General features: G+C 29.0%; 2 protein-coding genes across 2 annotated transcripts; one reads left to right on the plus strand and one right to left on the minus strand.

Annotated features, from left to right (window-relative positions):
- The first annotated feature begins 5,602 nt into the window (after positions 1–5,602).
- Positions 5,603–9,915, plus strand: LOC114164450 (amino acid permease 6-like). The gene is made up of 7 exons (XM_028049126.1): positions 5,603–5,850; positions 6,052–6,285; positions 6,974–7,067; positions 7,153–7,367; positions 7,464–7,606; positions 8,620–8,847; positions 9,313–9,915. Exons 1-7 carry the CDS (start codon positions 5,748–5,750, stop codon positions 9,736–9,738), a joined length of 1,443 nt encoding a protein of 480 aa, XP_027904927.1. The 5' UTR covers positions 5,603–5,747; the 3' UTR covers positions 9,739–9,915.
- Positions 9,916–15,034: 5,119 nt separating this feature from the next.
- LOC114163340 (RNA-binding KH domain-containing protein RCF3-like) lies at positions 15,035–20,154 on the minus strand. The gene is made up of 8 exons (XM_028047592.2): positions 19,959–20,154; positions 19,079–19,779; positions 18,316–18,750; positions 17,974–18,228; positions 17,370–17,675; positions 16,592–16,671; positions 16,357–16,465; positions 15,035–15,718 (listed from the first exon to the last, which is right to left on the minus strand). Exons 2-8 carry the CDS (start codon positions 19,772–19,774, stop codon positions 15,575–15,577), a joined length of 2,025 nt encoding a protein of 674 aa, XP_027903393.1. The 5' UTR covers positions 19,775–19,779; positions 19,959–20,154; the 3' UTR covers positions 15,035–15,574.
- Between the last annotated feature and the right edge of the window lie 7,035 nt (positions 20,155–27,189).

Below are 27,189 nucleotides of genomic sequence, written 5' to 3' on the forward strand. Positions count from 1 at the left end.
TAATAACATAACTTCATATTCATTGTAGTTTGCATCTATGTAATTGTTCATGAAATATTACAAAAATATATATTTGTTAAATATTAAGAGTCCTACATCAGAATAGAAGATTTTCTATATTTTTAACATCTCCTAAAGATATTAATAGAAATTATCCATGAGTCAATCTTCAGAAGATCTACCAATAATATCTCGAACAACTCTCACTGAGCAAGTTCCTCTTCTGCTCATGCAACAGGTACATATGAAAGAAAAAATATGAAAGGAGTGAGGTCTTTATAAGCCTTAAATATCAATCTTAATAAACTCAACAAACAATGCAGACACCGGGGGCCTAGATTTGGACCTATAACCACCAAACTTGATCTTGTTTTACCAGACATATAGATCCATATTCCACTTCTGATGATCCAATCTGAACATCAAAAGTTGCTTTGGGAAGTGATTAGGTAGTTGAGTATTTCTCATAAAATATTGGTACAATCATAATTATTTCTTTCTCGAGAATATTAGCCATTCATCGGCTCACAAAAGAGATATATACTCACTACCTAACCTTGGCGATGCTGAGCAGGTATCGGATAGTCCCAAGTTTGGCCTATGAATATCCTAGTCCAGGGCGCTATTCTGAACTATCCAGATATTCACCTACTTGGTAAAACTTCCTTAGACCCCACCATGGTCCCTGCCTTTCATCCCGCAGTGTACCAAACTGTGACTTCCCAAATACAAACACTTTGACACTGGTTTAATCTCAACTTATTGAAACCAGACTTAACTCTTACTTAACTGACATACTCTTGGATATTTTCAAAGGTCATTAAATATGATGACTATCAATTCATGTCATTGTATAAACAATATACTAAGAATATAAAACAACGATAAAATGGATATGCAATTTTCTTCTATCCAAGCTCACTAAATAAAATAATATTTACTTTCACTTCACATTTATTTTTATTTTTAATTATAAAATAATGATAAAATAAGAATCAAAGCAAGAACTTTAAGTAAATAATTAGATAAGGATTAGAACATTATAATTAAATATAAAAATATAAATTAAACGGGACCAGTGCATAACTTGAGATATATTAATTGAAATAAATAAACAGGACCAGTGCATAACTGGAGATAAAAATAAAATAAATAAATAGGACCAGTGCGTAACTGGAGGTAAATAAAATAAAATAAATAAATAGGACCAGTGCGTAACTGGAGGTAAATAAAATAAAATAAATAAATAAATAGGACCAGTGCGTAACTGGAGGCAAATAAAATAAAGTAAATAAATAGGACCAGTGCGTAACTGGAGGTAAATAAAATAAAATAAATAAATAGGACCAGTGCGTAACTGGAGATAAATAAAATAAAATAAATAAATAGATAGGACCAGTGCGTAACTGGAGGTAAATAAAATAAAATAAATAAATAGGACCAGTGCGTAACTAGAGGTAAATAAAATAAAATAAATAAATAAATAGGACCAGTGCGTAACTAGAGGTAAATAAAATAAAATAAATAAATAGGACCAGTGCGTTACTAAAGATTAAATAAAATAAATAAACAAGATCAATACATATTTGGAGATTAAATAAAATAAATAAATAAACAGGATCAGTATATAATTGGAGATTAAATAAAATAAATATAAGAGGATAATAAATGAAAATAAGTTAAATGAAAGTAAATAGAATAATATATGAGTCAAAATAAATAAAAGATTAATATAAAACCCATGAGCTTATCAAGATTAATATATAAGAGCTTAACCTCACTCCCCCCTTACCTTATTGATTGAAGAGCACACTAATAATAGTTGTAGAAGACTAGGATCTCTTTGAATCTTTGCTCTAAACTTTCTTTCCATATTTTTTCTCTTTCTCTTTCTCTCTCTTCTTTCTTTCTCTCTCTCTTTCCTTTCTTTCTCTCTCTCCTTTCTTTCTTTCTCACTTTTTCTCACTTTTTCTCCCTTTCCCACTTTCCTTTACGTAAATTCTTCTCTTCACTTCATTTCATCTCCATACATATGTATATATATATATATAAGCCACACATGCTTATCCTTTTCCAAATCATCATTACCATCATTTCCTACATTAATGAAGAGATAATCTTTATCTCTTCATCTTATCTTCTTCTTTTTTTCTTTCTTTTTATCCTTTCTTACTATCTTCTTATCCTTTCTTCTTCTTCTTTTTTTTTTCTTTTCTTTTTTTTTTCTATATTATTATTATTATTTCTTTTATCTCTTTTAGAAAATTCTTCATATATTTTTTTTTACACACACCTATTTAATTAAATATTTTTACCTAGTATTTATATATATATATATATATACATATTTTATTAGTTTTGTTTTCTTCTTATAATTATTTTTAATAAGTAAAAAGTATATCATGATAAAATATATTTTTACTGTTTAAACTACATTTAGATAAAATATGAAATGTTAGTAAAAATAGAATATTTTCTAAATGTTTTATTTAAAATAAATAATATATTTTATTAAAAATAGGGATGTTACATAAACATAGGCGCTATCGTGCCTGTGTGTACGCATTTTTTGAATTATATTAATAATTGATGATATTGTAATGTTATTAAGTTAATGAACAAAATAAAAATATATTTATAAAAATTAAAGTGAAATGTATGGAGAAAATATGAGAAAAATAACTGTTGATGAATAGTAGAAGAAAAAAGATGGAGGAAATAAGTAAATAATTTTATAAAAACTTGTAAAAGCAACCGTTAATTTTTAAAAATTTAATAAATAATTAAATTGTAAAGGGTAAAGTTAGAATTATGAAATGTGGACACAAAAGAGAGAATCCTTTATATAGTTATAGATAATAAAAATATTTAAATTTTATGTCTAATCTATAATTTATAAATTAATTATAATATTTTATTTATAATAGAGATTATTTTAATTTTTAACTTATTAAATAATTGAAATTAGTTAATATAGTAATTATTAATTTTTTAAATTAATTGTGATGACAATACATAAAAAAAGGTCGACTCTTATTATACTTATTTATTTAAAGTTAAGAGTTGAAATAGAATTCTTGAATAGGTTTATATATTATATTATATTTTTAATTTATAAAACCCTATTATTATTATTAAATTTATTTGTGGTTTAATGATGACAATACATAAAAAGAAATAAAAATAAAGGTTGACTCTTATATTTATTTATTTAAAGTTAAGAATTGAAACTTAAATAGGTTTCATATATTATTTCATTCAACGTCTCAATCAACTACCCCACATAATGACAAAAACACTGCAAACTGATACAAAATAACTGTTTCAAGTTCCAATGTCACTTTCTGGAATTTTCTGAAAATGTTTATCCAATTTTGACTTTAAGGAATAATTAATAATAATAATAAAACTTATATTATTATGATTAAAATTTATTACTTGTTAATAAAAATTATATTATTATTACTGTTATTTATTGTTATTAATTATTAAAAATTAATTATCATTAATTATTATTATTATTATTAATATATGAAAAATAGTTAAACTTTATGTCTATATTTGTTTAATTTATAACTTATAAATATTTAATATATGAAAAATAGTTAAATTTTATGTCTATATTTGTTCAATTATAACTTTTATAGATCTTGAAGTATTTAATATATTTTATAATTCAAATATATAAAGATAAGATTATAATAATTAATAGATAATTAGTTGAAAATTATGGATAAATTAATAAAATAATATGTGATTATATGTTTTCTTGCAAATCTTTTCTATTATGAGAAGATGAGTTTCACTCTTCCCTAAATTCATCCTACAAATTTTATAATTCCTTAGAATAAATTAGAAATATCCTCTTCTTCCATCCCTCTTAAAAAGTACATTTATGAAAACAAATATACACTTAATATTTTTAATGAAAAACATGAGTAAAGATTCGGTTGAGTTTTTTTTTTTTTTTTTTGTTTTACAATTATAAGATTTAATTTTCTAAATATTGTATAATTGAATTGATGAGACAAAAGTATTTTATAATTAGTTATTATATTGATTAAGTTAAATATTATTTTTTAAAATTAAAAACTATTGATGTTTAAATAATTTTTATGAATAAAAATTATAATCTGTATAGAGTTTAAATTTATTTCTAACATTAACCATCAATTAAATTATTTTTTAATTTAAATTTAAAGATTAAGTCAGGCACTAATATTTTATACCTAAAAAAACTTTGATAGTTTAGAGATCAATATAATCTCTAATTTATAAATCAATTATAATATTTTATTTATAATAAAAATTATTCTAAATATCAATAATTTTTAATTTAGAAAAACAATCTAAATTAATCAATACAATAATAATATTTTTAAAATTAATTGTCATTTAATAATTTTTTTAATGTTAAGTTTTATAGTAGACCAAAAGTTGACCATGCATAAAAAAAGAAGTTGACTCATTTATTTATTTAAAGTAAGAATGGACAGTGATGTGAATTCCTGAGATAGGTTTATATATTATATTGTAGAGCTATGATATGTTGACCAAGTGTTTTTATTAAAGTTTTGACAAATTTTTCATATTTAGGTAAAAAAATATTATTTTATTATTTTATTTTAATTAAAAAGTAAAAAATTAATCAACTTTAGTTTTATTTTTAGAAACTTTGTTAACTTGGTCAAAATTTTATTTGGCAAAAAATAATTTTCCTATACTGTCACTACCAAAATAATGATTTTTGGTTATGTGTCTGTCCATATCGCTGTTAATAATAATCGTAATCCAAATTAAAAGTCACAAATCAATTGATAATATCACAATCCAAATTAAAAGTTTATCTCGGTGAGAAATTAAAATGAGCAAAACATAAAACATAATTCCTGTATCGAGAATCTTCTGAAACATTCAGATCACTGTATCCTTAAACAACAATAATTCTGGTAAAAGGTGGCTAAAAAACGAGTTCAGTTCAGACAGAAAATGAAGGGGTGCATGTGCCTGATGCATTAGGTTCTTCAAGTTCATCATAGCCCCATAATTATTTATGTCAGGAAAATGGAGAAGTTAGGTCACAGCACATATACATGTTTGATAACCAAATCAAAATTTTATAGTTTGCAGAGTGAAATAATAAGAGAACTTAAAAAGCAAAACAAAAACTGAGAGAACAAAAAGGTGAGGGAATCGAGTGCAACGGCCATGCATGGTGCATTAGTCAGAGGGATTTTTGTGGCACTTTCGAGAAAAAACATTGTGAGTGGTTGCCATCAAAAAATTCTCCAAATGGATGAACCAAAACAAACAATGAACAAATGTGTGGGGACCCAGAAATTTGCCACCTTCAATGGTTCTAATACGCGTCAAAAATTCCACTCTGAACCTCCAACTCACCATTAACGCAGAAAAGCTCTCAGATTTTATATATATTACCTTTATCAGCTTCCATGGCCCTTTTCTTTCTCAAAGCATGTCACTTTTCTTTTCCATAAATTCCTCACCAATGGTTTTACCACACGTGCCACAACTTCCACCAAGCACACTTCTTTGACTTCTTAAATTAACCCATTATTTTCATTATTTTCTCTCAGACCATAATTAATGCTATAGTTAATGCCCTTTTCTCTTCTCTGTGCTTAATCCAAACTGTTATAAGTAGTGCCAAACCTCACCAACTATCACCAAACAATCACACCCTTCTTTCTCTATTTCTCCCTTTTCGTTGTTTTCACCACAGAAACATGGATCCTGAACGGTTTCAGAAAAATGCCATGTACGTGGAAACCCCTGAAGTTTTTGACGCTGAGAAGAACTTCGACGATGATGGACGGATCAAAAGAACTGGTACGTGTAAAATTGAACTATCATCACAAAACCCGATCATACATAAAATATTCTATACACCTCGTATCAGTATATATAAAATGCTTTTGTGTACTGTGACGCTGTGCGATCAGTTTTTGTTTGTGATTGAGTTTTGCGTTGGAATATTACGTGGAAACTAATTAAGATTTGATTCTGATTTGTTTATGGTTGTGTCTGAAGGAACGTTGACGACTGCGAGTGCTCATATCATAACAGCAGTGATAGGATCTGGAGTGTTATCACTTGCATGGGCGATCGCACAATTGGGTTGGGTGGCTGGTCCTGCGGTTCTCCTTGCCTTCTCTTTCATCACATACTTCACATCAACTCTTCTCGCTGATTGTTATCGTACACCTGATCCTGTTCATGGCAAGCGGAACTACACCTATTCCGACGCTGTCGAATCCGTCTTAGGTAAAAAAATTCAAACTTTATCACATCCATGCAATTCATCCAATTGGGTAGGCTTTTTTTCCGATTCTGGATCACTTTTGAACACCAAATTATAAAATGGAGTTGTTTTACCGTGTATTTACGTGTATAAATAGATTAGGGTCATGTTGTAGTGATTTCTGACGATATTATAGGTTAAATCGTTATGTTCAGAATAGTTATATTGTGAATTATGAGAGAAGTAAAATCGCTAAGATCGATTAGGATTCCTCTTTTCTAGATCTAAAAGAAATCGTTATAAATCCTAACGACATTGAGGTGAAGTAATTGGAGTCCTGGTAATTATTTTATTATCAATTTATAGAGATCGATCGCTATGTAGCATAACGATTTCACTTTTTCACACAACTTGGCGACTTATGTCTAGATGTCAGTCTGAGTCTGGCTGTCTTCACTCTATTTTGTAATTTTTTAATCAATCAACCCTATTTTTGTAATTTCTGGAAAAAACTGACCCAAATATGAAAATTAACTAATAGGGTATATAGGTTTTTCAATTTTAAATTTCTAATAGTGTTGGATACTGATATTTTGACATTATCTCTCACTATTATTTATTTTCTCTTTTTTTAAATATAAAAATTAATTTCGAATAACTTACTACAACTTTAACTTGTGGTATAATGTGTGGTTTTACCGTTTTGGGTAGGTGGGAATAAAGTGAAGCTTTGTGGATTGGCTCAGTACATAAATCTGGTGGGTGTAACTATCGGATACACAATAACGGCTTCAATCAGTATGGTGTAAGTAAATAAAATGCAGTTTTTAATTAACATTATCGAAACTTTGGAGTATGTGATCAAAGATTGTTCTCTTCTGGTGAACCAGGGCTGTGAAAAAGTCAGACTGTTTTCACAAACATGGACACCAAGCGAAGTGCTCCACTTCAAACAACCCTTACATGATCCTCTTTGCGTGCATGCAAATCGTGCTTTGTCAGATACCTAATTTCAGCAAGCTCTGGTGGTTGTCTATTCTTGCAGCAGTCATGTCTTTTGCTTATTCCACCATTGGACTTGGCCTCTCTATTGCTAAAATTGCAGGTAAAGTATAGTAGCAATCATAAGTTTAACTAAAATTTGTTTGTATAACGTAGTAGGATGCTAAAAAACAATGATCATGTTTGCTGAATGGTGAAGAGGGAGCACCTGTACGGACAACCTTAACCGGAGTGCAAGTTGGTGTGGATGTTTCAGCATCGGATAAGGTGTGGAGAACCTTTCAAGCTATTGGTAACATCGCCTTTGCTTACGCTTATTCAAACGTTCTCATTGAGATACAGGTAAACAATTATAACTTATATTCTCTTATTCTTATCAAACATTCTGCTTTTGCATGCATGAATCATATATACATTTTAATCATCCGTATTTGGAGAAATATGAGTAATCTTAACGAATAAATTATATATCTACTATATATTTTTTTTTTATACAAGTAGATCTATTAAATATAGAAAAGATTTTGGAAGTGGTAAAGTGTAAGCATAAATTTCCATGCTTCATTACTATTGCCATTTTTTTTCTTACGAATCATGATTTGAATGCATGCATAATTCAAGAAAAACGTGAAAGTATGGCAGGGGTGGCGAATGGCTTGGTTGGTTTATTGGCCACTTGTCCATTATCAATGATATCAACAACGAAGAAAAAAACGTTTTTCTATTGACTGAAAACCCTTTTATAATTAGAATAGGTGAACTAAATTAAAAAACAAAACAAAAATTGAAAAATGATATTTTTAGGATATGGTATAAGAAAAAAATGGGTATGTTTATCATTGTTTATATAAATTAATAAACACTTTCCATATGTGTATAAACATTGGCACGTTTTGTGTGAAATGCAATTCGTTACTTATCCATTAAAGTGGCAGAATCTATTCTAATCGAAACTAAATATTCTCAATCTTTTTTGTATCTATTTTTTAGTGGAAAGCACACCATATATGATATAATGAATGTCCTTTTAACCAAAAAGCCATTATTATTCTATCATGGGAAAGATACAAAGTCAAATTATGTTATCTTCTCATGATGTTCGTTACTCGGCGTTTATTTGTTACCATTTACCACTTCACTGTAGTTAGTGCAACACTAAAAAAAATCCTTTATACTGTTCATAAAAAGTAAAGACAAGATTTGAAAAAATCTATCTTTTATATATTAAGTGTTCATCAACGTTTTCTGTGTACATGTGTAAATATCCGCTAACAGTGAAAGAAGAATTACTATGATTTGTTTCTACCTATAATTAAGATCACATTTTGGTTCCACCCCATGAAATATAATTGCAGGATACCCTGAAATCGAGCCCTCCGGAGAACAAGGTGATGAAAAAATCAAGTTTGATTGGCATCTTGACAACAACCTTGTTCTATGTACTATGTGGCTGCTTAGGTTATGCAGCATTCGGAAACGATGCACCAGGAAATTTCCTCACTGGCTTCGGCTTCTACGAGCCCTTTTGGCTCATAGACATTGCTAACATCTGCATAGCCGTGCACTTGGTCGGAGCATATCAGGTAACAACTACATTGTCTTCTCAGTATTTAAAAATACACTCATACTCATATATTTGAATTTTTTTAGAATAATAATATTTTCAGAATTTTGATAACTTTTTCTTACAATCTAACAACATTATCTTCTGAGTATTAAAAATACACTGATATTCATATTGAATATTTATTAGAATAATGATATTTTGACAACTAAATTTTGACAATTTTTCTAAATCTAGCATAGAATTCAAATTCATATTTCATTCTACCACACTCAATTGTTTCACATCACTTAGAAATTAAGGTCTAAGATTATTTAAATACTCTTCTTCCTTCCATCCTCCAAAACACTTTTTAAGGATAAAATTGCAACAAAGTTGATGTTTTAAAACGGACAATATTTTATATGCATGGTGATTGATAGCAATTTTATCATCAGAGTTGTGATCGAAAGAGTATATTAATGAATGGTGTTTTATTTGTCAGGTTTTCTGTCAGCCGATATTTGGGTTCGTAGAGAAGTGGAGTAAGGAAAAGTGGTCGAACAGCGAATTTATTAATGCGGAGCATGAAGTGAAGTTGCCATTGTGTGGAATCTACAGTGTGAACTTTTTCAGGCTGGTGTGGAGAACAGCATATGTTATCGTCACTGCTGTGCTAGCTATGCTGTTTCCATTCTTCAATGACTTCCTAGGACTGATTGGTTCGGTGTCGTTCTGGCCATTAACCGTTTACTTCCCCATAGAGATGTACATTAAGCAGTCAAATATGAAAAAGTTTTCCTTCACATGGACATGGCTGAAGATCTTGATCTGGGTTTGCTTGATTGTTTCCCTTATTGCAGCTGCTGGCTCTATTCAAGGCCTCGTCCAAGATCTCAGGAAATATAAGCCCTTCCAAGCCGAGCAATAATTGTTTTTCTCAAACTTTGTTTTAATAAGTTGAAGCTTGGGAATGGGATCATGTATTGTTATCAAGTGCTCATTTATATAACAATATATGAATAAATGGCAGGAAAGAAAATTCAAAGTGTATGAAAGTTACATTCTCATTTAATGAATGCACTCGATTCAGTGGAGTGTGCACTAAGCTTGTGTTGTTTTTACATCAAACGCATTTTGCTTGAAATTTTTATGTCGATGAGATATAAAACAATTTCATAATATATAAAAGAAACGTTAATCTTACCTCATACACCAATTTTCTTAAAATCTTATTTAAACAGCACAGTACAAATTTGGAGTGAGGAGACTCGTATTCACTAACTGGTGAAGAAATCATGTAATGGCACGAGTATAATGATGAAGTTGCAGTGGACAACTATCAGAAACCGTGATTCACATGTCAGTGGAAAACAACCTAACCTCCAGATCGCAGGACCTATCCTTGTGGGAACCAAGTATGCTAACAAAGTCCTTTCTCAACAGTCAACTCATACTCCATATGTCGATCATTTCCAACACTTATTTTTCATGTTTATTTCCTCCAATATCTCAAACAGAATAATTTAGAAAAAAAAAATTGACAAAATTTGATCGATAAACTTTTGATAATGTATATGTGATATCAATTTAATGAATGAAAGAAATGTTTGATATAACTTGAAAAAAGAGAATATTTGGTGTTGTTGAAAAGTAAACTTAGTAAAAAAAGAATGGTCAAGAGGTGTCCAAAGGCCGACAAAACTGGCAATCTGGCCGTTTGGTCTAGCTTGTCCTTAGTCCACAAAAAGTAAGTTGGGGTCCGTCACTATAAAACGAGTCAAAAATTGTAATGTGTTCTATTATAGATGGATCAACAAATTAGTCTGTCACTTTTTTTTTAATTTTTATTTATGAAATTTGTTTGTATATGTATTTATAAATGAATATTTAAAGCATATTTAATGATGTAATATTTTTTAAGCTTTTAATTGATTGATTAATATTTTTAATTGGATAAATTAAAGTAATTATTACATTTACATATTAAATTATTTTATTACGACTAATAATTAAAACTTAGTTTGTGAGTGTTAATGCTTTATATTATAATAATATTGTATATTTACATCTTTACAAAAATATAACATAAAGATTTTAATCTTTTTAACTATTTTTAATTTAAAAAATAAAAATAAAATCAGGCCAACAAGACAGGGTCAGGCCAAAACAAACTAACGGGTTGAAAATGTCAACCCGATCCATCTAATTTTGACCTACTGACCCATCAAACCCAGCCCACTTCGCCCATAGTTTAAATGAATTTAAGACTGTAAGTCAAACAGGTTTAAACACCCTGTGTTCAAAAAATATTTATTTTCTTTAGGCTTAATAATGTTTTGAGTCCATAATAAATCTGCTGAACTTTCAATTGAGTTTTTATTAAATTTTTGTGATCTATTGAGTCATCAATATTTTAAAACGTTTCAATTGAGTCCCTGCAGTTAAATGTTTGTGTTAGCTTTATGATGTGGTGCTTATTTTGCACTCTTGTACCCTTTAAATGTTACCACGTAATATTTTGTTACAAGAGATCGTAATGACAAGATTTTTTCCAACTATTTACTGTATTAAAAAAAATATTTTTAAACTTAATTAAAATAAAAACATTAAATATATAACTATAAAATTATGAAATATAAAATTATGAAAAATTAAAACTAAAAAATTTAAAATTTTTTAATTTTTTAATTTTGTATTTTTTTTAATTTTACAATTTCATAATTTCATGATTTTACAATTTTTGTAATTTTATAGTTTTATAATTATATATTTATATAATTTTACATTTTTGTAATAATGAAATTATATATTTTCATGATTTTGTAATTTTAAATTTTTTTAGTTTTTTTTTTTTATTTTATAAATTTTTTTTCACAACTTTTAGTTACATATTTTGTATTTTGTTTTATTTTCTTATTTTGAATTTTATAATTTTATAATATTAATTAAATTTAAAAATATTTTTTATTAAATACAATAAATATTTGGGAAAGATCTAGATCATCACGATTTTTGGTAGCAAAATGTTATGTAACTATATCAGGAAGTTAACAGCTAAACATTCAATAAATTACAAAAATTTATTAGACACTCAATTAAAAATTAAAAAATTTCAAATTTATCATAACTCAAAATAAAATTAAAATTTTTTCTTTAAATACGAGTGAAATTGAATTCAACTTAATTAATTCACAAGTTAAACAAATTTGAGATGAATTGAAAATGAGTTACTCATAAATAACAACACAACCTTAATCATTTTGAATCATTTTAAATTACTTTTTTATTATAATTATTTCTAATTATATAAATTGAAAATTTAATAATATTTTCTTGACACTTTAATTTTATTATTATTTAATTATAATGTTTGTTAACTAGTTAAACACTTTTATAAATTTTTATAAATAGACAATTAAATTTAATTTGCTCTAACTATATTGCAATAAATATATAAAATTTTTAGTCCAAAGTAATTTAAATTAAATTAACCCAATTTGGAATGCACTATCATGTTGGCTTATTTTGAAACTCCCAAATAAGTATTATACAGAAAATTGTAATTTTGGCAGAAGAATTGAATAAAATAAAACATTAATACGCTGCGTTCAGGTTTATGTAATATTCCCTTGTATTATCATTAATGTACTATGTACATGGACTAATATTTAACGAGTAAAATATGGTTATATGCACAATTTTTACAAAAATTGGGACTAAATTGAGACAAAAAATAAAATATAGGGACTAAATTGAGGATGAGAAAATGACAACTCCCAAATAGTGACACGTGGCACTGTCAGTGTCACATGGCACGATGTCTGCTTGACACGTGGTAAAATTTTAATTTTTTTAAAAATTTTAAAAAAATTAATAAAAAATAAAAAAAAATTCAAAAAAAAATAAAAAAATTCAAAAAATCCAGAAGCTGACACGTGGCACCCCATTTAACACCGTCACTCCACTACTAACGGAAAGGACTTGATTGGGTCAAATTTCCCAAAATAGGGACCAGATTGAGATAAAAATTAATTGAGGGACCAAATTCAAATTTTGCTACGAAAATGGAAATTAAAAGTATAATTTAATCTTATTATTAATATATAAGAATAATACTATTAATAATTATTTAATATTATTATTATTATTATTATTATTAGTAATATTATTGTTATTTTAAATGTGCAAGAACTAAACAGTGATCAAGTTTCAACCAAGAACCACTTTTAAACTAAGTTCAACAGGGATCAAAAACATTTTTTTTTCAATTTTTTGTGAAAAACATCGGCTAAACTAAGGCTAGTTTTTTATTTTATAAAAAAAAATTAAATAATACATACTATTTGTTATTTTTAATGTCATTCAAAAATAAGAACATAAACAATAATTTTGAAAATGGAGATCAGTGACCATTTCTAAATTAAAGTCAAATTTAAGGAAGAAAAACATATTTATTTTTCCCTTATATTTGATAGGGAAATAGAAAAAAAAAAATCAAACATTGAAATTCTAGAACAATTGCTTTTAGAGAAACTTGAGTGTTTTTGTTACAAACAAAAAAGGAGAGACAAAAGCATTTAATTGCAGGCTGGGCCCAACGGCCAGTCCGCTCAACACACTACAACTATGGCAGCTTCTTAGGTTAAACCTTCCTGCACCCCTTCAAAATTTCACCTTCCACCCGTCAAAAACATTTGCCGAAAAATGTTTTCCGTACGAGGAGAGTAGTTGATTTCCGAAAAAACATTTCTGGTATGATTCATTATATTCCGGAAAATAAATTTCGGAAGTGATAAAATAACTAATAGGGTGTAGAAAGAAAATAATATGGTGCAGGAAGTAATACCCAGGTTCTTATTGTATTTCGTGAAATGAGCTATTTATCTTTATCTTTTCCTTCACCTCTACCATGCCTCTTTATCCATCTTCCATCTCCACCAACATCCTTCCTTCCTCAATCTCCATTAAAGTCCTTCCTCTACCGACACCACTTTCTTCTTCCTCCATCTCCACTGACGCTATTCCACCTCCGACACCCCTTCCACTAGTAACATCCCTGTCTGAATTGGATAATCTAAAATTGTGTTCCAAAACATACAATTCAAAATACAACTTTTTTGTTTTAAATTTTAGATTCTGAAATGCAATCTTTGTATTTCAAAATATAACTTTTACATTCCAAATTGTTCATTCCTAATCTCCAAATTATATATTCCAAAACTCAAAATGAAAATAGACTAAAACTAGAATTGTAAAGTGTATAGAAGTGCAGGAACAAAACGAGCTGCCTAAAATTATGGACTACACTAAGTAATGCTGCACTTCCCATCTAACTAGTCAACAACCGATTAATTTTCATCAGGTTTACCATGTCTACCTGAAAAATGAAGGCAGTGTTTGCTAATGTTTTCATTTCATTTGAATTCCTTAACATTAACAGATAGTTTTATTGAAATCAAATTTCAATTAAATTATTAATATATTTAGTTATTATAACCAGATTTCATAATTTAAATTAATTTTGTGAAATTATAAACTAGAACTTGTTTCTTTTTTTTCTTATTTTTGGGCAGACACCCATTTGCTAGAGGTACTAGGATTTTTCATCCCACTGTTAGCAGGATAGTTTTGCGGCGACCTGATTAGAAAAATGCGTCTCCCACCTCATCTTTCAACTAAAACACCAAATAAATAAACAGTTACAAGGAGATACAGCAAAAACAATCGACTTTGAGAGAACATGATCCTTTAGCTGTATAACTACTACAGGGAAGGCTCACAGTAACATAATTGATTGTTTCTTAAATAAAACAACCTCAACATTTTTTTTTTCAATTTCCCTTTCTCATTGCTTCAACTGCATTTCTCAATCAGTATAGATGTAGGCAAGGAAAAAGGGAATGCCGATGTTAGAAGTCGATTTCATGCAAAGACGAGAAAGTTTCCATTTAGTCAACAATATATAATGTTAAAAACATAATAAAGTAAATTTTCATTACATAATTAACTATATCAATTTATTACTATTTACGTTTTTAATTATTATCATATAATACTAAATAACTAAAAAATATATATTAAAATAAAAATTATTGATAACAAATATTTATCCCCCTTTCCATTCATTTTCCCTATCTTTCAACTAATACAAACAGCTTCACTTTTACTTATTTTTACTCTTTTTCTCTCTTCTTTTCTTTCCTTTCTCACTACTTTCAATCATCTAATCCAAACAAGACATTAAACTCTTAGGATCATGGTAATAGTTGAACTAGTATCTTGTACAGCAGATCAAGTGATTGTACAGAAGAGCAAATGATTGTATCATTCTTTTGGCATTGTCCAAATGCAGAGAAGAGACAGATAATTAGTATTCTTACATGTCCAAGATTAGGAGTAATGCATACACCAATTTGCTTGAGCTAATTATACCAAAGAAGTTGAAACCCCTTATCTTCGCCAAGCCTCAAAACAGTGCTCATTCACTTGACCTAGGTTTTCTGTGAGATTTAGAAGGCTTGGACTTGGGCAAAATGAAATCAATTAAACACAAGTTGTAACTTCATAATTTGAAAAATCAAACCAAATAAATGCACATAAAAGCACATAGGGGGGCATAGTCATATTTCTATAGGATAATATTTCACAAATTATACTACATGCCTACTAAAAATTAAGACAGGAAGAAAATTAAGCAGAAAAGCTCAAGTACAACTTCCAGACTAAAGAAACATACGTATTAGTATATTACCCAAATAGAGAGGTCAACCAGACTCCCTCTCACTCATGACAAATGCCTGAATAAGACTTTGGGCTGCATGAGTTTGCTCAGGGGTTCCAGATATTATAATTTTAGTTTCCACAGCTCCGGGCTTTGGATCAGTTATAGTAATATTTGCATCAGAGATCTGTGTAGATCACATTGTAAATGTCAAACTTCGTAAGGAACTATAGAATGATATCATCATAATCCCTCCCACCATCCAACAAATTATGTTCAAATTAAAAGTAAGGTTAACAAAATTTTCATTGTTCATTTTTACTTGTCATGTTGTGTTGGGTAAGAGATTAGGATGCACTTCTTTAACTTGAATGACTAACGGGAGAAAAATGTGCAATTTCTCTCATTTTAAATAATTAAAGCATTTAAGTGTATCAAAAATGTAAATCATCCAAAGGACAAGATCGCTTAATTTTAAAATAGATGGACATAATTGCTAGAAACAACTAGAGGCACCAAAATCATCCAATACAAACTAATAACAGAAGTCTTGTACCAAAAAGTGATTTCGGCTACATGACAAAACACGACAAACTTAAGGGTCCAAAAGAAGAAAGTTCCTTGAGCATAGTAAACACATACCGATGTATGCAAGAAAGTATTAGTGTAGGTGTGGATGCATGTATGGCCAAGCAGCTTATTTAAATTGTAAAGCACTAAAATCATCTAACAACCAAATACAACAAAAACGTATCCCACTAGGTCTAACCATCAGATAAAATCTATAAAATTAACATCTATAATTATCAGATGCAAAGGGTTCACCTGAAGTATTTGTTTCAGGCATTCACCGTCTTCCCCATATATTACAGGCACCAGTGCTCGAGGAACAACAACTTCAACAGTGGTACTTGTGATAATTGGTTGGCTCCCCCTGCAAGGGGGAAATTACCTCAGTATAGAGAGATAGAGACAATAGAAGACAATTTGAAAATTCGAAAGAAAATATAATAAAGAAAACAAGCTTATTGACAGTGATGATGCAATAGACTAGACAAACCCTGCAAATCCTGAAATTCTTCTAGGAGGACCTCCTGGAAAGTCTGGCAAGCCAATGCGGGAGCCACCTTCAAGTACCCCCTAGAAATCAGAAAACCAACACAGGTAGGCATATCAGTGCATAAAAGAGAGATTCTAAAGAGTGGCATGTCATTCCTTCTGAAGGTTTACATTTGGGAGATACAGACAAGCCAATTTGGCCTGGACAACTGGATATTAGTCCAAAGTCCAGTCCTCTACTCTTCTATTGACTGGTATTTATCTGAGCAAAGCTTACATAAGTCTCAGGCTGTAGCTTGGCAAATGGCCCCAAAATTAGAAATAAAATCCGTGCCAGATATTGATCGATGTTGCAACTTCTTGCAATGCATAAGTAAATAAACAGATTTGAGTTCATTATAATTATTATAACTATTAAAACTGTAAAAGAAAGTGTGCAATTTTGTTTGTATTTCTTAATTATTTAAGTCACAACTGAAAGAAAATATTTTATAAAATAAGAAACTTTAAGCAGTTCAGAATTAAAAATCAAACATGCCTTCACTTGAAAAACAAAAATATCAAATATATTACAATTATATACAATCATCAATATTCATTTTGATGTCAACCAAGCCTGTAAGATCATCCCTCCCACCCTCCCTTATCCATTTCAATTTTTTATTTTAACTACACCAACTTCAACATGTAGCCCAAGTGTTTGATGGTAATTTAAATGACATACAGATACAGTAGCGTTTAAGCCAAAATTGATACAAAAAGTAATAAGAGTCCAATACCTGAGGACCCCAAAGCTTCCTTTCCGATATGTGAGGAGGAATGCCTGGTCTGTGTATATTATTCAGAAATGGAGGACGGTCATCAAGAGGAAAACCCGCATAAGGTGGAGGACCAAGGTCAGAAAACATCCCAGGAGGTGACAGTCCCCGTCTTCCTAAATAAGGTGGGAATGGAGGAAGTTGATCCACAAATGGAGAATTTGAAGGATAATTGACAGATGGATGTGAATCACGAAAGAAATGATGTCTTAATCTAGTAGTTATTTGCATAAGAGCATCATGCACTGCCTCAATTTCTCCATTTACCTGTCAGAAAATATACAGGAAAAACATTAAATAGCACTAGAAGGTAAAAAATGTCTAAACTAACCAACATTGATCGCCAAGCATATGAGGTGCCAATCAATGAAATTATTTACACTACCATGTAATCAACAAGTTAATCTGACTCCTCATTTTGAAAACTAAAGGAATTCATAGTATGACCATATCCACTCTAGTTTTCCCAAATAAATCTCAAAAATTCTATTCTCTTATAAAATTGTGAATCCAAGGATGAGGAGTTTGATTTAATCTTTAAATAATTACAAGATATAATTTGCACCTGAATTACTTCTTCATCTTCTGAAGCACACTTTGGAACCTTATCCTTTCCTAATATTCGGATATGGGCCCCTGATTTCTTCCTCATTTCAGTTATGATGGAACCACCCTTGCCGAGGAGACAGCCTATTTGATTGGAAGAAACAAGAAACCTTGCTAACATAGTATGTTCTTTGGCATCAGGTATAGGCTTGGCTATTCTAGTTTGCACTCGAAATACAGCCTCTTGCACAGGGGATACTCTATCTTCTGGGTGCTGCAAATATTAATCTAACTTAAGTGAAAAACAAATATGGCTCCGTAACAATAGCCCAAGATGAGAAAATGGAAACTTGAACCATACCGCTGGGCCAGATATAACAATAACACAATCATCTGAATCTGGAGGACTTTCTACAATCTTGATTTCACTTACTGTCTCTTGCTGAAGTGTCTTTATGATTGTTCCACCTTTACCAATTACATTTCCTACCCTTTCCACAGGACACAATAAACGAAAAGTAAGCATTTCCTGCATAGGTCTAGTGCGACCATGAATGGCAGCTTCGTGAAACTTGGAAATCAATGGAGGGGCAGAATGAAAAACAGAAATATCATGGGCAGCACCAAAAGGTACTCCTTGACCACCAAAAGACCGGCTGTGAGATGGGAATTGACCAGATGAATGAGAAGGCCCGTTAAAATTGGTGGACAACTCATGATCCCGTGGTGGATTTTCCAATAGTTGATGAGAAACAGATTGAAGAGCTTTCCTGACAACATCTACTCCTCCTGAGATCTACATCATAGCATACATATAAAAAATACCGTCGGAACAAGTAACTCACATGAACAGGTCTTAAAACGAGTAAGCATAACAAACAAGCACCAACATGGAAGTTATAGAACCCCTTTTCTGCACATCAGCCTCAAATTAGGAATCACTCAAAATTCACATGCAAGTATCAATCAAATTAATTTCAGGGTTCAGAAAGTTAACTAAATAACATTTGACAAAGCAAACATTCCAGCCAGATATTTTCTACTTCAAATAAAACTACCTATGGTACTATGATTTAATTAAATAACCCTTAACCGAAAAGGGATAATGGAACACAAACATCTACCTGAACTATCTCATCAGAAGCTGATGCACACGCTGGAAGTTTGTCTTTTGGAAGGATCCGAATATGTGCACCACTTTCAGCTGCCATTCTCTTAATCACACTACCACCCTTTCCCAGAAGGCATCCAACTTGAGTAGTAAGAATAAGTAACCTAAAAACAAGGGAAGAAGATTTATTACTTTCTTCATCCCCTTCACTCGTCTCTTCTACTCCCTCAACCATTCTCTCAAAAACTAATGATATAGCCTTCCGAATGGCCGAATTCCCTTTTTCACTGGGAGAATCTTGAACGAGAACCGAACTTTTATCTTCTTTCTCTTCATTGGCATCACCATCACCACCATCCCTCTCCTCCTCGTCCCCTTTCCCCTCGATTCCAGCATCATCATTGTTAACCTCCTTTACCTGCTCTGCATGAGCTTCTTCAGCTTCTTTATCAGAACCTGAGATAGTGATAACCCTTTCATCACACCCAGGTATAGCTTCCTCAATCTTAACCTTCACACCACTTTCTTGGCGAATTTGTGAAATGATGGCACCACCTTTGCCAATAACACTGCCAATTCTTGAAACGGGACAGAGCAAACGGAACACGGCACTCCCTGGAGAAACATCCAACGACGAAAATCCACCGGAAGATTTTTGGCGTTTCCCTTTCCCGTTGGGCTCTGCATTTGGCCTCTTAGAAGACGCCATTGGAACTGACAATGACAACACTATTCTACGTCAGTTTAATGCTATTTAACAATAATACAAGCATGGTTCTACAAGCATCAAAGTGTTAATAACATATCCTGTGAAATCATTCAATGATAGGAGTCTGTGAGGTTATAGAGTTAACATAAGCAAATAAAAGACGAAGAAGAACAAGAAAAATTACAGTGTTGATCTACGTATGTTGCACACCTTCCAAAACCCAGCGGAAACAAAACAGCGACGTCGTCGATGATGATGAACAGTGGAGACAACGGAAATGTGTCGCCAAAAAATTCTCCCTCTGCCTCTGCACTGTGACCTAAGCAATCAGTAAGCTCTTGCAAAGTTAAAAGTGCGAACGGGCTTCTTCTACTCGAGGAGCCCAAAATCACTAATTGGGCCTCCGCTTTTGGTTGCTAGAGATTTCGCCCTGGTTTTTGAATTGTATTTGTTAGGCTTTGTGAAATTGAGGATAAAAGGGTTTATTGGTTTTATCGGAAATCAAGCATCAAATCCGGAGTATTGGTCGAGGATGAGTTTATTTAGACAATGCTCGTACTTATTTAAAAAACAAAAATATTTATAATTTTTCATGTAATCTTAATAAATAGGTTTATATCTATTTAATCTTACAAAATAATGCTTGAATCTTATTTATATATTTTAATTTAATTTCATCAGATGTAAGATATCCGCATGCATTAATAGAGTTAATTTCTTTTATGTTTGAATTTATCATAAAAATATAAAAGCTTTTCTAATGATAATTATTTATACTGATAATGTGACTTATTATTGGTGAAGAAATTAAAGTTAGATCGGGATCCATAATTATAATGAAAATATACATAAATTAAGAGTTAGGAAGAACTAATATGAATATTATGTATTTTTGTTACTCTTTGAATAAATAATATATAAATAGGTGCAAATCTTATTTTATAAATTGGTTTTATAAGATTAAGTTTTAGATTTAAAGTTTAATTTTTAAAATGGTATCGAAGTTATCCGAAACTTACTATAGCAAGAGTTGTTATTTGTTGAATCTATTATATCATCTTTATAAGGAGATTTGTTGTTTTGGATTTATCGTGTCTAGAGTTGTCAAAATTGATTAAAATTCATAAGTCAACATGACTCACCACAGGTTCAAACTAAATTGGATTAAGAAAAAAATTTGCAAATTTTAGTACGGACCACAAATGAGTCCGGCCCACTGAAAATTCAGCTCACTTGTAAAACGAGTTAGATAATTTGTTGTGACAATTCTACATGTCGCATGTTATCGAATCATTATTAAAGTTTAGTTTTATACTTCAAATATATATTATTAAAAATAAGATAAATTTAAAATATATAAATAGATACAAATTATTTTATAAACTAATTTTGTACCGTTGAATTGACTTAAAGTACATTGTTTAATAGCGATTTTCTTTAATAAAATAAGTGAGGAAACATTGTTATGCACGAATCAGGACCTTCGAATCCACAAAGTGAATGAACATACCCAGAAGCATAACAGGTTTCTCCTTTCCTTAAAAAGATCAAAAGAGAAGCAAACCATCTTAACAGGAAAGGAGAAGGTCTTAGAAAACCTTCAATTCACTTTGCTGTGTGGTTTAGAAAACTACTATAGAACATTAAAGTTAAAATAAGTTCTATAAAGGTTTAGTGTGTTAAACTCAACCATGTTGATTCTCTAAAACTTTTTTATGTTACATCTTTTTCTGTCACATTCTCACAACTTTTAGCATGTGCTTACCTATCATTTATAGATTTTTTTTTTATATTATATATACTATCTTATAAAAAAAATGCAATTAAGTGGGAATGATAATATGTGCAGATAATGAAAAAAAAAACAAGAACATACTCTTAAAAGATGAGATTTCAAATCTTAAATCAGACCAAGTAGATATTTATGTGCAACCTTCTAATCACAAATGACAACGAATAATGCATCTGTTTAAGAAGAGTGACTTATCGAGATACAACAGGGGACATCTTTGAAACCAAAACATCATTTTGTTTCTTTCTACCTTAATTGTTTCATTGCATTTGGCATCTCACTTAATGTTGAAGCGTTTATAAAAGTGTTGTCAAAAGTGTTGTCGTATAGAGATGGTTAAAATTCATGATTCATAATGTGCCTAAGTTGCAGTTGTTTGATCAGAAACCATCAATATTCACAGCTGGTTCATTTCATTGTATGTCAGAGAAGAAGTGCAGATGGATACAACTTTGTTTATAGCAGTGATGGCCTTTTTTTGTGTCTGTAACTGATAAATTAACTCCACAGCATAAGTTCCATTTTTGGCGTTAACTTGTTTGTCGTGTAATTGGTTACTCCTTATCTGTTTGGAATGTTATAATTATTTCATGTTCGGATGTTGTAATTTGTATAATTCTAAGGTTTCCATATATTCTAATGTATAGTGATCCAACACATTATTTGTTAACATTACAACATTAAATTTCAAATGATTAATATCATACGTGAAATATTCAGGCTATGCAATTTATATATAGACTAAAATAGTTGAATTTTGTATAATTTAAAAACTAGTAAAAGTTATACTAAATACATAAATTAAAATTTTAATTATTTTTTTGTATTAGTTTATTCTAGATTCCAATTGTTAAATTGAGCGTTTTTCACCAAGTCAAAAGTTATAACTAATCATTACGATGCAACTCTTACTACTTTAAGTCGAAGGTCAAGATAAACCCAAGGTCAAAACGGATTGTTTTGAGTCGACTCATGTCAAATGTCAAGACAAGTAAGTTCAAGCCAAAAGTCAAGATAAGTAAGTCTGAGGCAAAGGTCGAGACAAATTGGACTGAACTAAAGATTGAGATAGGATAGTCAGGTTGAAGGACAAGAAGGATCGTCCCGAGTCGAGGATTGATACAAGTTAGTCTGGGTTGAAGGTTGAGACATGTTGATACAAGCCAAAAGTCAATATAGGTCAGCTCAGACCAAAGATCTATATAGGTCGACACAGGTTGAGACAAGTTGGCTCAAACTAAAGGTTGACACTGGATGATAAGGCCAAAGGTCAAGAATGGTTATCTCGGGTTGAAGGTTGAGACAAAGGGTCGGACCAAAGGTCAAGATTGGTTGTTCCCGACCAAAATTTGAAACAGGTTAGTCTGACCGAGACGAGTCATCTATGATCGAAAGTCGAAACAAACTAGTCAAACTCGACTTTCTTTTATGATAACAAAATAATATATATATATATATATATATATATATATATATATATATATATATAATCAAATATAAACGATTTTTACAATAAAAAATAGTTTTATTTAATTTTTAGGTATTTTTATAATAAAAAATAGATAAATATTAATTTTAAAAAATGGTTAAATTTTTTTAAAAAATAGTGAAATTGAGAAAAACGATAAAATTTAAAAATATGGCACTTAAAAAATAAAACTTATAAGCTAATTATTTAGTCTGAAAAAACATTTACTTATTAAAAGATAAAATTAGAGAAAGAATGTGTACACCAAACGTTCGTTTTATATAATATTAGTGAAAACACACGTGTTCATCTGAGTTTTTTTTATGATAACAAAAAAAACAATGTTTTTATTGTTATGAAAGTAAATTTAAATAATTTTTACAATTTTTTTAAAATAATTGTGAGTTTTTGTTTTAATTATTATTTTTATTATAAATAATTATTTTAGTTTAAAAGAACCATTAACTTTTAGAAAAGAAAAACAATCAAATAAAGAAGAATGGATAAATTATAATATATATATATATATATATATATATATATAAAATATAATATAATATAATATAATATAGAAATATTAGTGAAATTATATGTCCTCTTTTCTTATTGTAGTTAACTAATTTAAGTTTAAAAAAACAACTAAATTTAAATAAATAATGATGTAAAAGGAAAACTAATTAATTTAATTTAAAAATAATTAAATCTAAATTAACTTTCATTTTGAAGGTAAGAAATATATAATTATTTTAATTTAAGATCACAATTACTCAAAAGATATAAATTTAAAAAGAAAATATACATATAAAGAATTCTCTTAATAAAATAATAGTGTAAACACATGTATTATTACGTGATTTGTGTTTACACATATTTTAAATATAAACAATATAATTAGTAGATGATACATTATAATGTTATTAAGTTAATAGTTAAAATAAATTTGTATTTACTAAAATAAAGAAAAAATGAGTGGAGAAGAAATAAGAAAATAAGTGTCAAAGAATAAGAAAAAAAAAGGAATGAAGATAAATAGTTTATAGAAAACATGTGAAAATATTTGTTAATTTTTAAAAATTTAATAAATAATTATATTATAGAAGATAAAATTAAAATTGTAAAATGTGGATACATGAAATTCTTTTTATATATAGTTATGGATAAAAGAATAAAGAGGGTAAAATAAATTTTTTAATTTTAAAAATATATATAAATTAATGTCATTTAAAATAAAAAAAAATAATTTAAAATCACAAATACTTAAAAGATAAAATTAGAAAAAAAAATATGTACTAAAGAGAATCCCTTTATTTATTTATATATATAATTTGAAAAAGTTTAAAATAATAATTAAGAAACCTAAAGAAAATCTAAAGACTAAAATGAGTTTATTACCATGAAAATTGCAATTAAAGTGAGGAACTGTAGGTGGATAATGGCATGTGAGAGAGGGCATTACACAGGAAACACGATCGAATATGAAAATGTAGTATTTTGAAGATGCTGCAGCCACTCAAACTTGGTGGTTCTCAGTGCATTTTGCAATAGTTGCTGTTGACTTCTCTTAAGTGTTCTCATGCATCAAGATTCTTCACCCTAATCCTTTCTTTTATACTGTGAAGACAGAACCATAAAAGAATACAACAAATAAACCCACCCCGTACCACTCATGTCCACTACTATATCTATTCAATTCAATTTTCTCATCCACATCACGTTTCTCAATATTCATTACTATTTTACTCTAAAAAGTTCCAACTTTGTCCATCATTTATCCGAATTTAGATTTTTTACTAGATTTTTTGTGTTATTTTTTTCCTTCAAAATATATTAATAATTACTGATTTATAAATTTTAAAATAAACAATGTAATATATTTTTAATATTTGACAGAAAATAATAAAAAAAATCTATTGGAGAATATAAACTCCCATTTGCCTCACATGCTACTCGTCGTAGTATTTGGGGTTTTATTTTTATCTTTTTCATATAAAACTCATAGTTCACCATATGATTAAATATGTTTTTTTCTGAATTTAGTAAAAATTAGAATTAATTCTTTTTCAAAACTTTAGACTAATTTAATCTTTCATATTTAAAAACTGGATAAATCTAATTCTTTTAACCAAATTTTGTTAAATTAATTTAATAATTTATACATGTTTCTCAACTAATATTGAAGTAAAAATGAGTCAAAATGATGTAAACAACTCAAATACTATCATAAAAAATGTTTGAAACGTCAAATAAACTTACAAAAAAATTATTAAAATGACTAAATAATACATTTTTAAAGTTGAAAGCTAAATTGATCTAAAATTATAAAGAAAAATTAATTTCAATTTTTACTACAAATTAAGAGACAAAAATATATTTAACTATTGCCGTTCAATGCAATAAATATCAAAGTGTACCGGTTTTCTACTTATTGAGGTGCATCTGAACCTTTTGGTTTATCCTAAAACTAGTGAAGCACGATGCTTTTAAAAAATTAAGATCACTTTAGCAATTTCTCATTGGGTTAAAACAAGTTGATAATAGTCTATTTAATGACATGTCAGGTCTAGTTAGGAAGCTTTATATACTATATTATAAAATTTATTTTGTAATGTATAAGTTAGAGTTTCTAAAATTCTATAGGCTCATTTTGAAAGTGCTGGAAGATTGTTTTATTGCAAGAAAAATATCTCTAGTTAAAGAAAGTTGATTATTTGAATTAGTCAATTTGTTTTAAATTATATTTGTTAAGTGCGAATTAACTATATTTAGGTTGATTCAGTATTTCTACATCTTGTGATGGAAAATAAATTTGATTTGATAATAATATTAGAGATGTTAGAATTGGTATTCTTGAATTGTACAACCACTATGTATATCTTCTATTATTTACCATCATGATCAAACATAATTTTTCACACACCATACGTGAGATTATGTATACGTTTTTTTATTTATATATAATAAAATACCAACAATTGTCATGAAATTATTTGATTGGAAAAAAAAAAACATGACTACCGAATAAAAGCCAACAATTGTCATGAAATTATTTGATTGGAAAAAAAAAACATGACTACCGAATAAAAGCATTTTATTTCTTTTACTGTATTATAAAAAGTTAAAGTAGAACAAAAAAATACTTGTATTGTATTGAATAGAAATTATTGTTACGCATCAGTTATAGATTCTTTTTAAATTTTCTACCGTATTTTGAATAATTCGTGGTATATATGAGAAGTAAAATGAAACAAGTTTAAGATGAATGATAATAGGGCTGAAAAAAAAGATTAAGTTTTGTTGTAAAATAAATTTCACTAGTTGACAGCAACTTTGAAGGAATAAAAAATAAAAATAAAATTCATTATTAGTCAATTACTCTTAAGGAATAAAAGTAAAATTTAGATAAAATAACAACCGAGTTAATAAAAATAATTACTGCTATTTGCTGGTGCGAAAATCAAATAATTTTAAGATCTTATTTTAATTTTCTATTTTATACAATTATTTGAAAATCATTAAATTTTACTATACATGCTTTTACATAATCTCGATGGAAAAAACAATGCCACAAAATGCAACATGTCTCTTTTCTCGTTCAAAATGAAAATCTTTGAGGATGTTTTACCCTTTATTTCATTCCTTTGTCATTTCAACAAGCAAAGACAACTAAAAAAGTGATTAGTAACAAATATTTCATTTGATTAGTTTAATCTTATAAGAATTGTTTGTTCTAAATTTACTGAAAAACATAAATAATTTATCTAATTGCGATTAGTTCGATCCTAATTTTAATCCAAAGCCAAACAAATCCAACCTACAGATTCCTATAAATTATGGTGTGTGGTTATCCAATGTACCTTTTGAAAAGCATCATATGAAAGGTGCCATAAAAAAATTTCGAAATACAATTATTTTAATTTCAGTGGTTCACAGAAAACACAAACCAACAAAATTTGGAATGTCAAATTTGCCTTTTTCTTTAATTAGTGAATTAGTGTTTGCATAAAGAAGGACAAAGTTCTTTCATGTCTTGTTGATTTACCTTAATTTGGAAGGACTTCTACTTAAGCTTTACTCACATGAACAACAACTCATACTTTTCATGCATCTAGCTGCCCACTTTTCCACTTTCTCAACATTTCATTTGTTAAGCCTCTT

Source organism: Vigna unguiculata, chromosome 9, assembly GCF_037176805.1.
Source record: "Vigna unguiculata cultivar grain cowpea cultivar isolate G323 ecotype 2 chromosome 9, ASM3717680v1, whole genome shotgun sequence".
Lineage (NCBI taxonomy): Eukaryota > Viridiplantae > Streptophyta > Magnoliopsida > Fabales > Fabaceae > Vigna > Vigna unguiculata.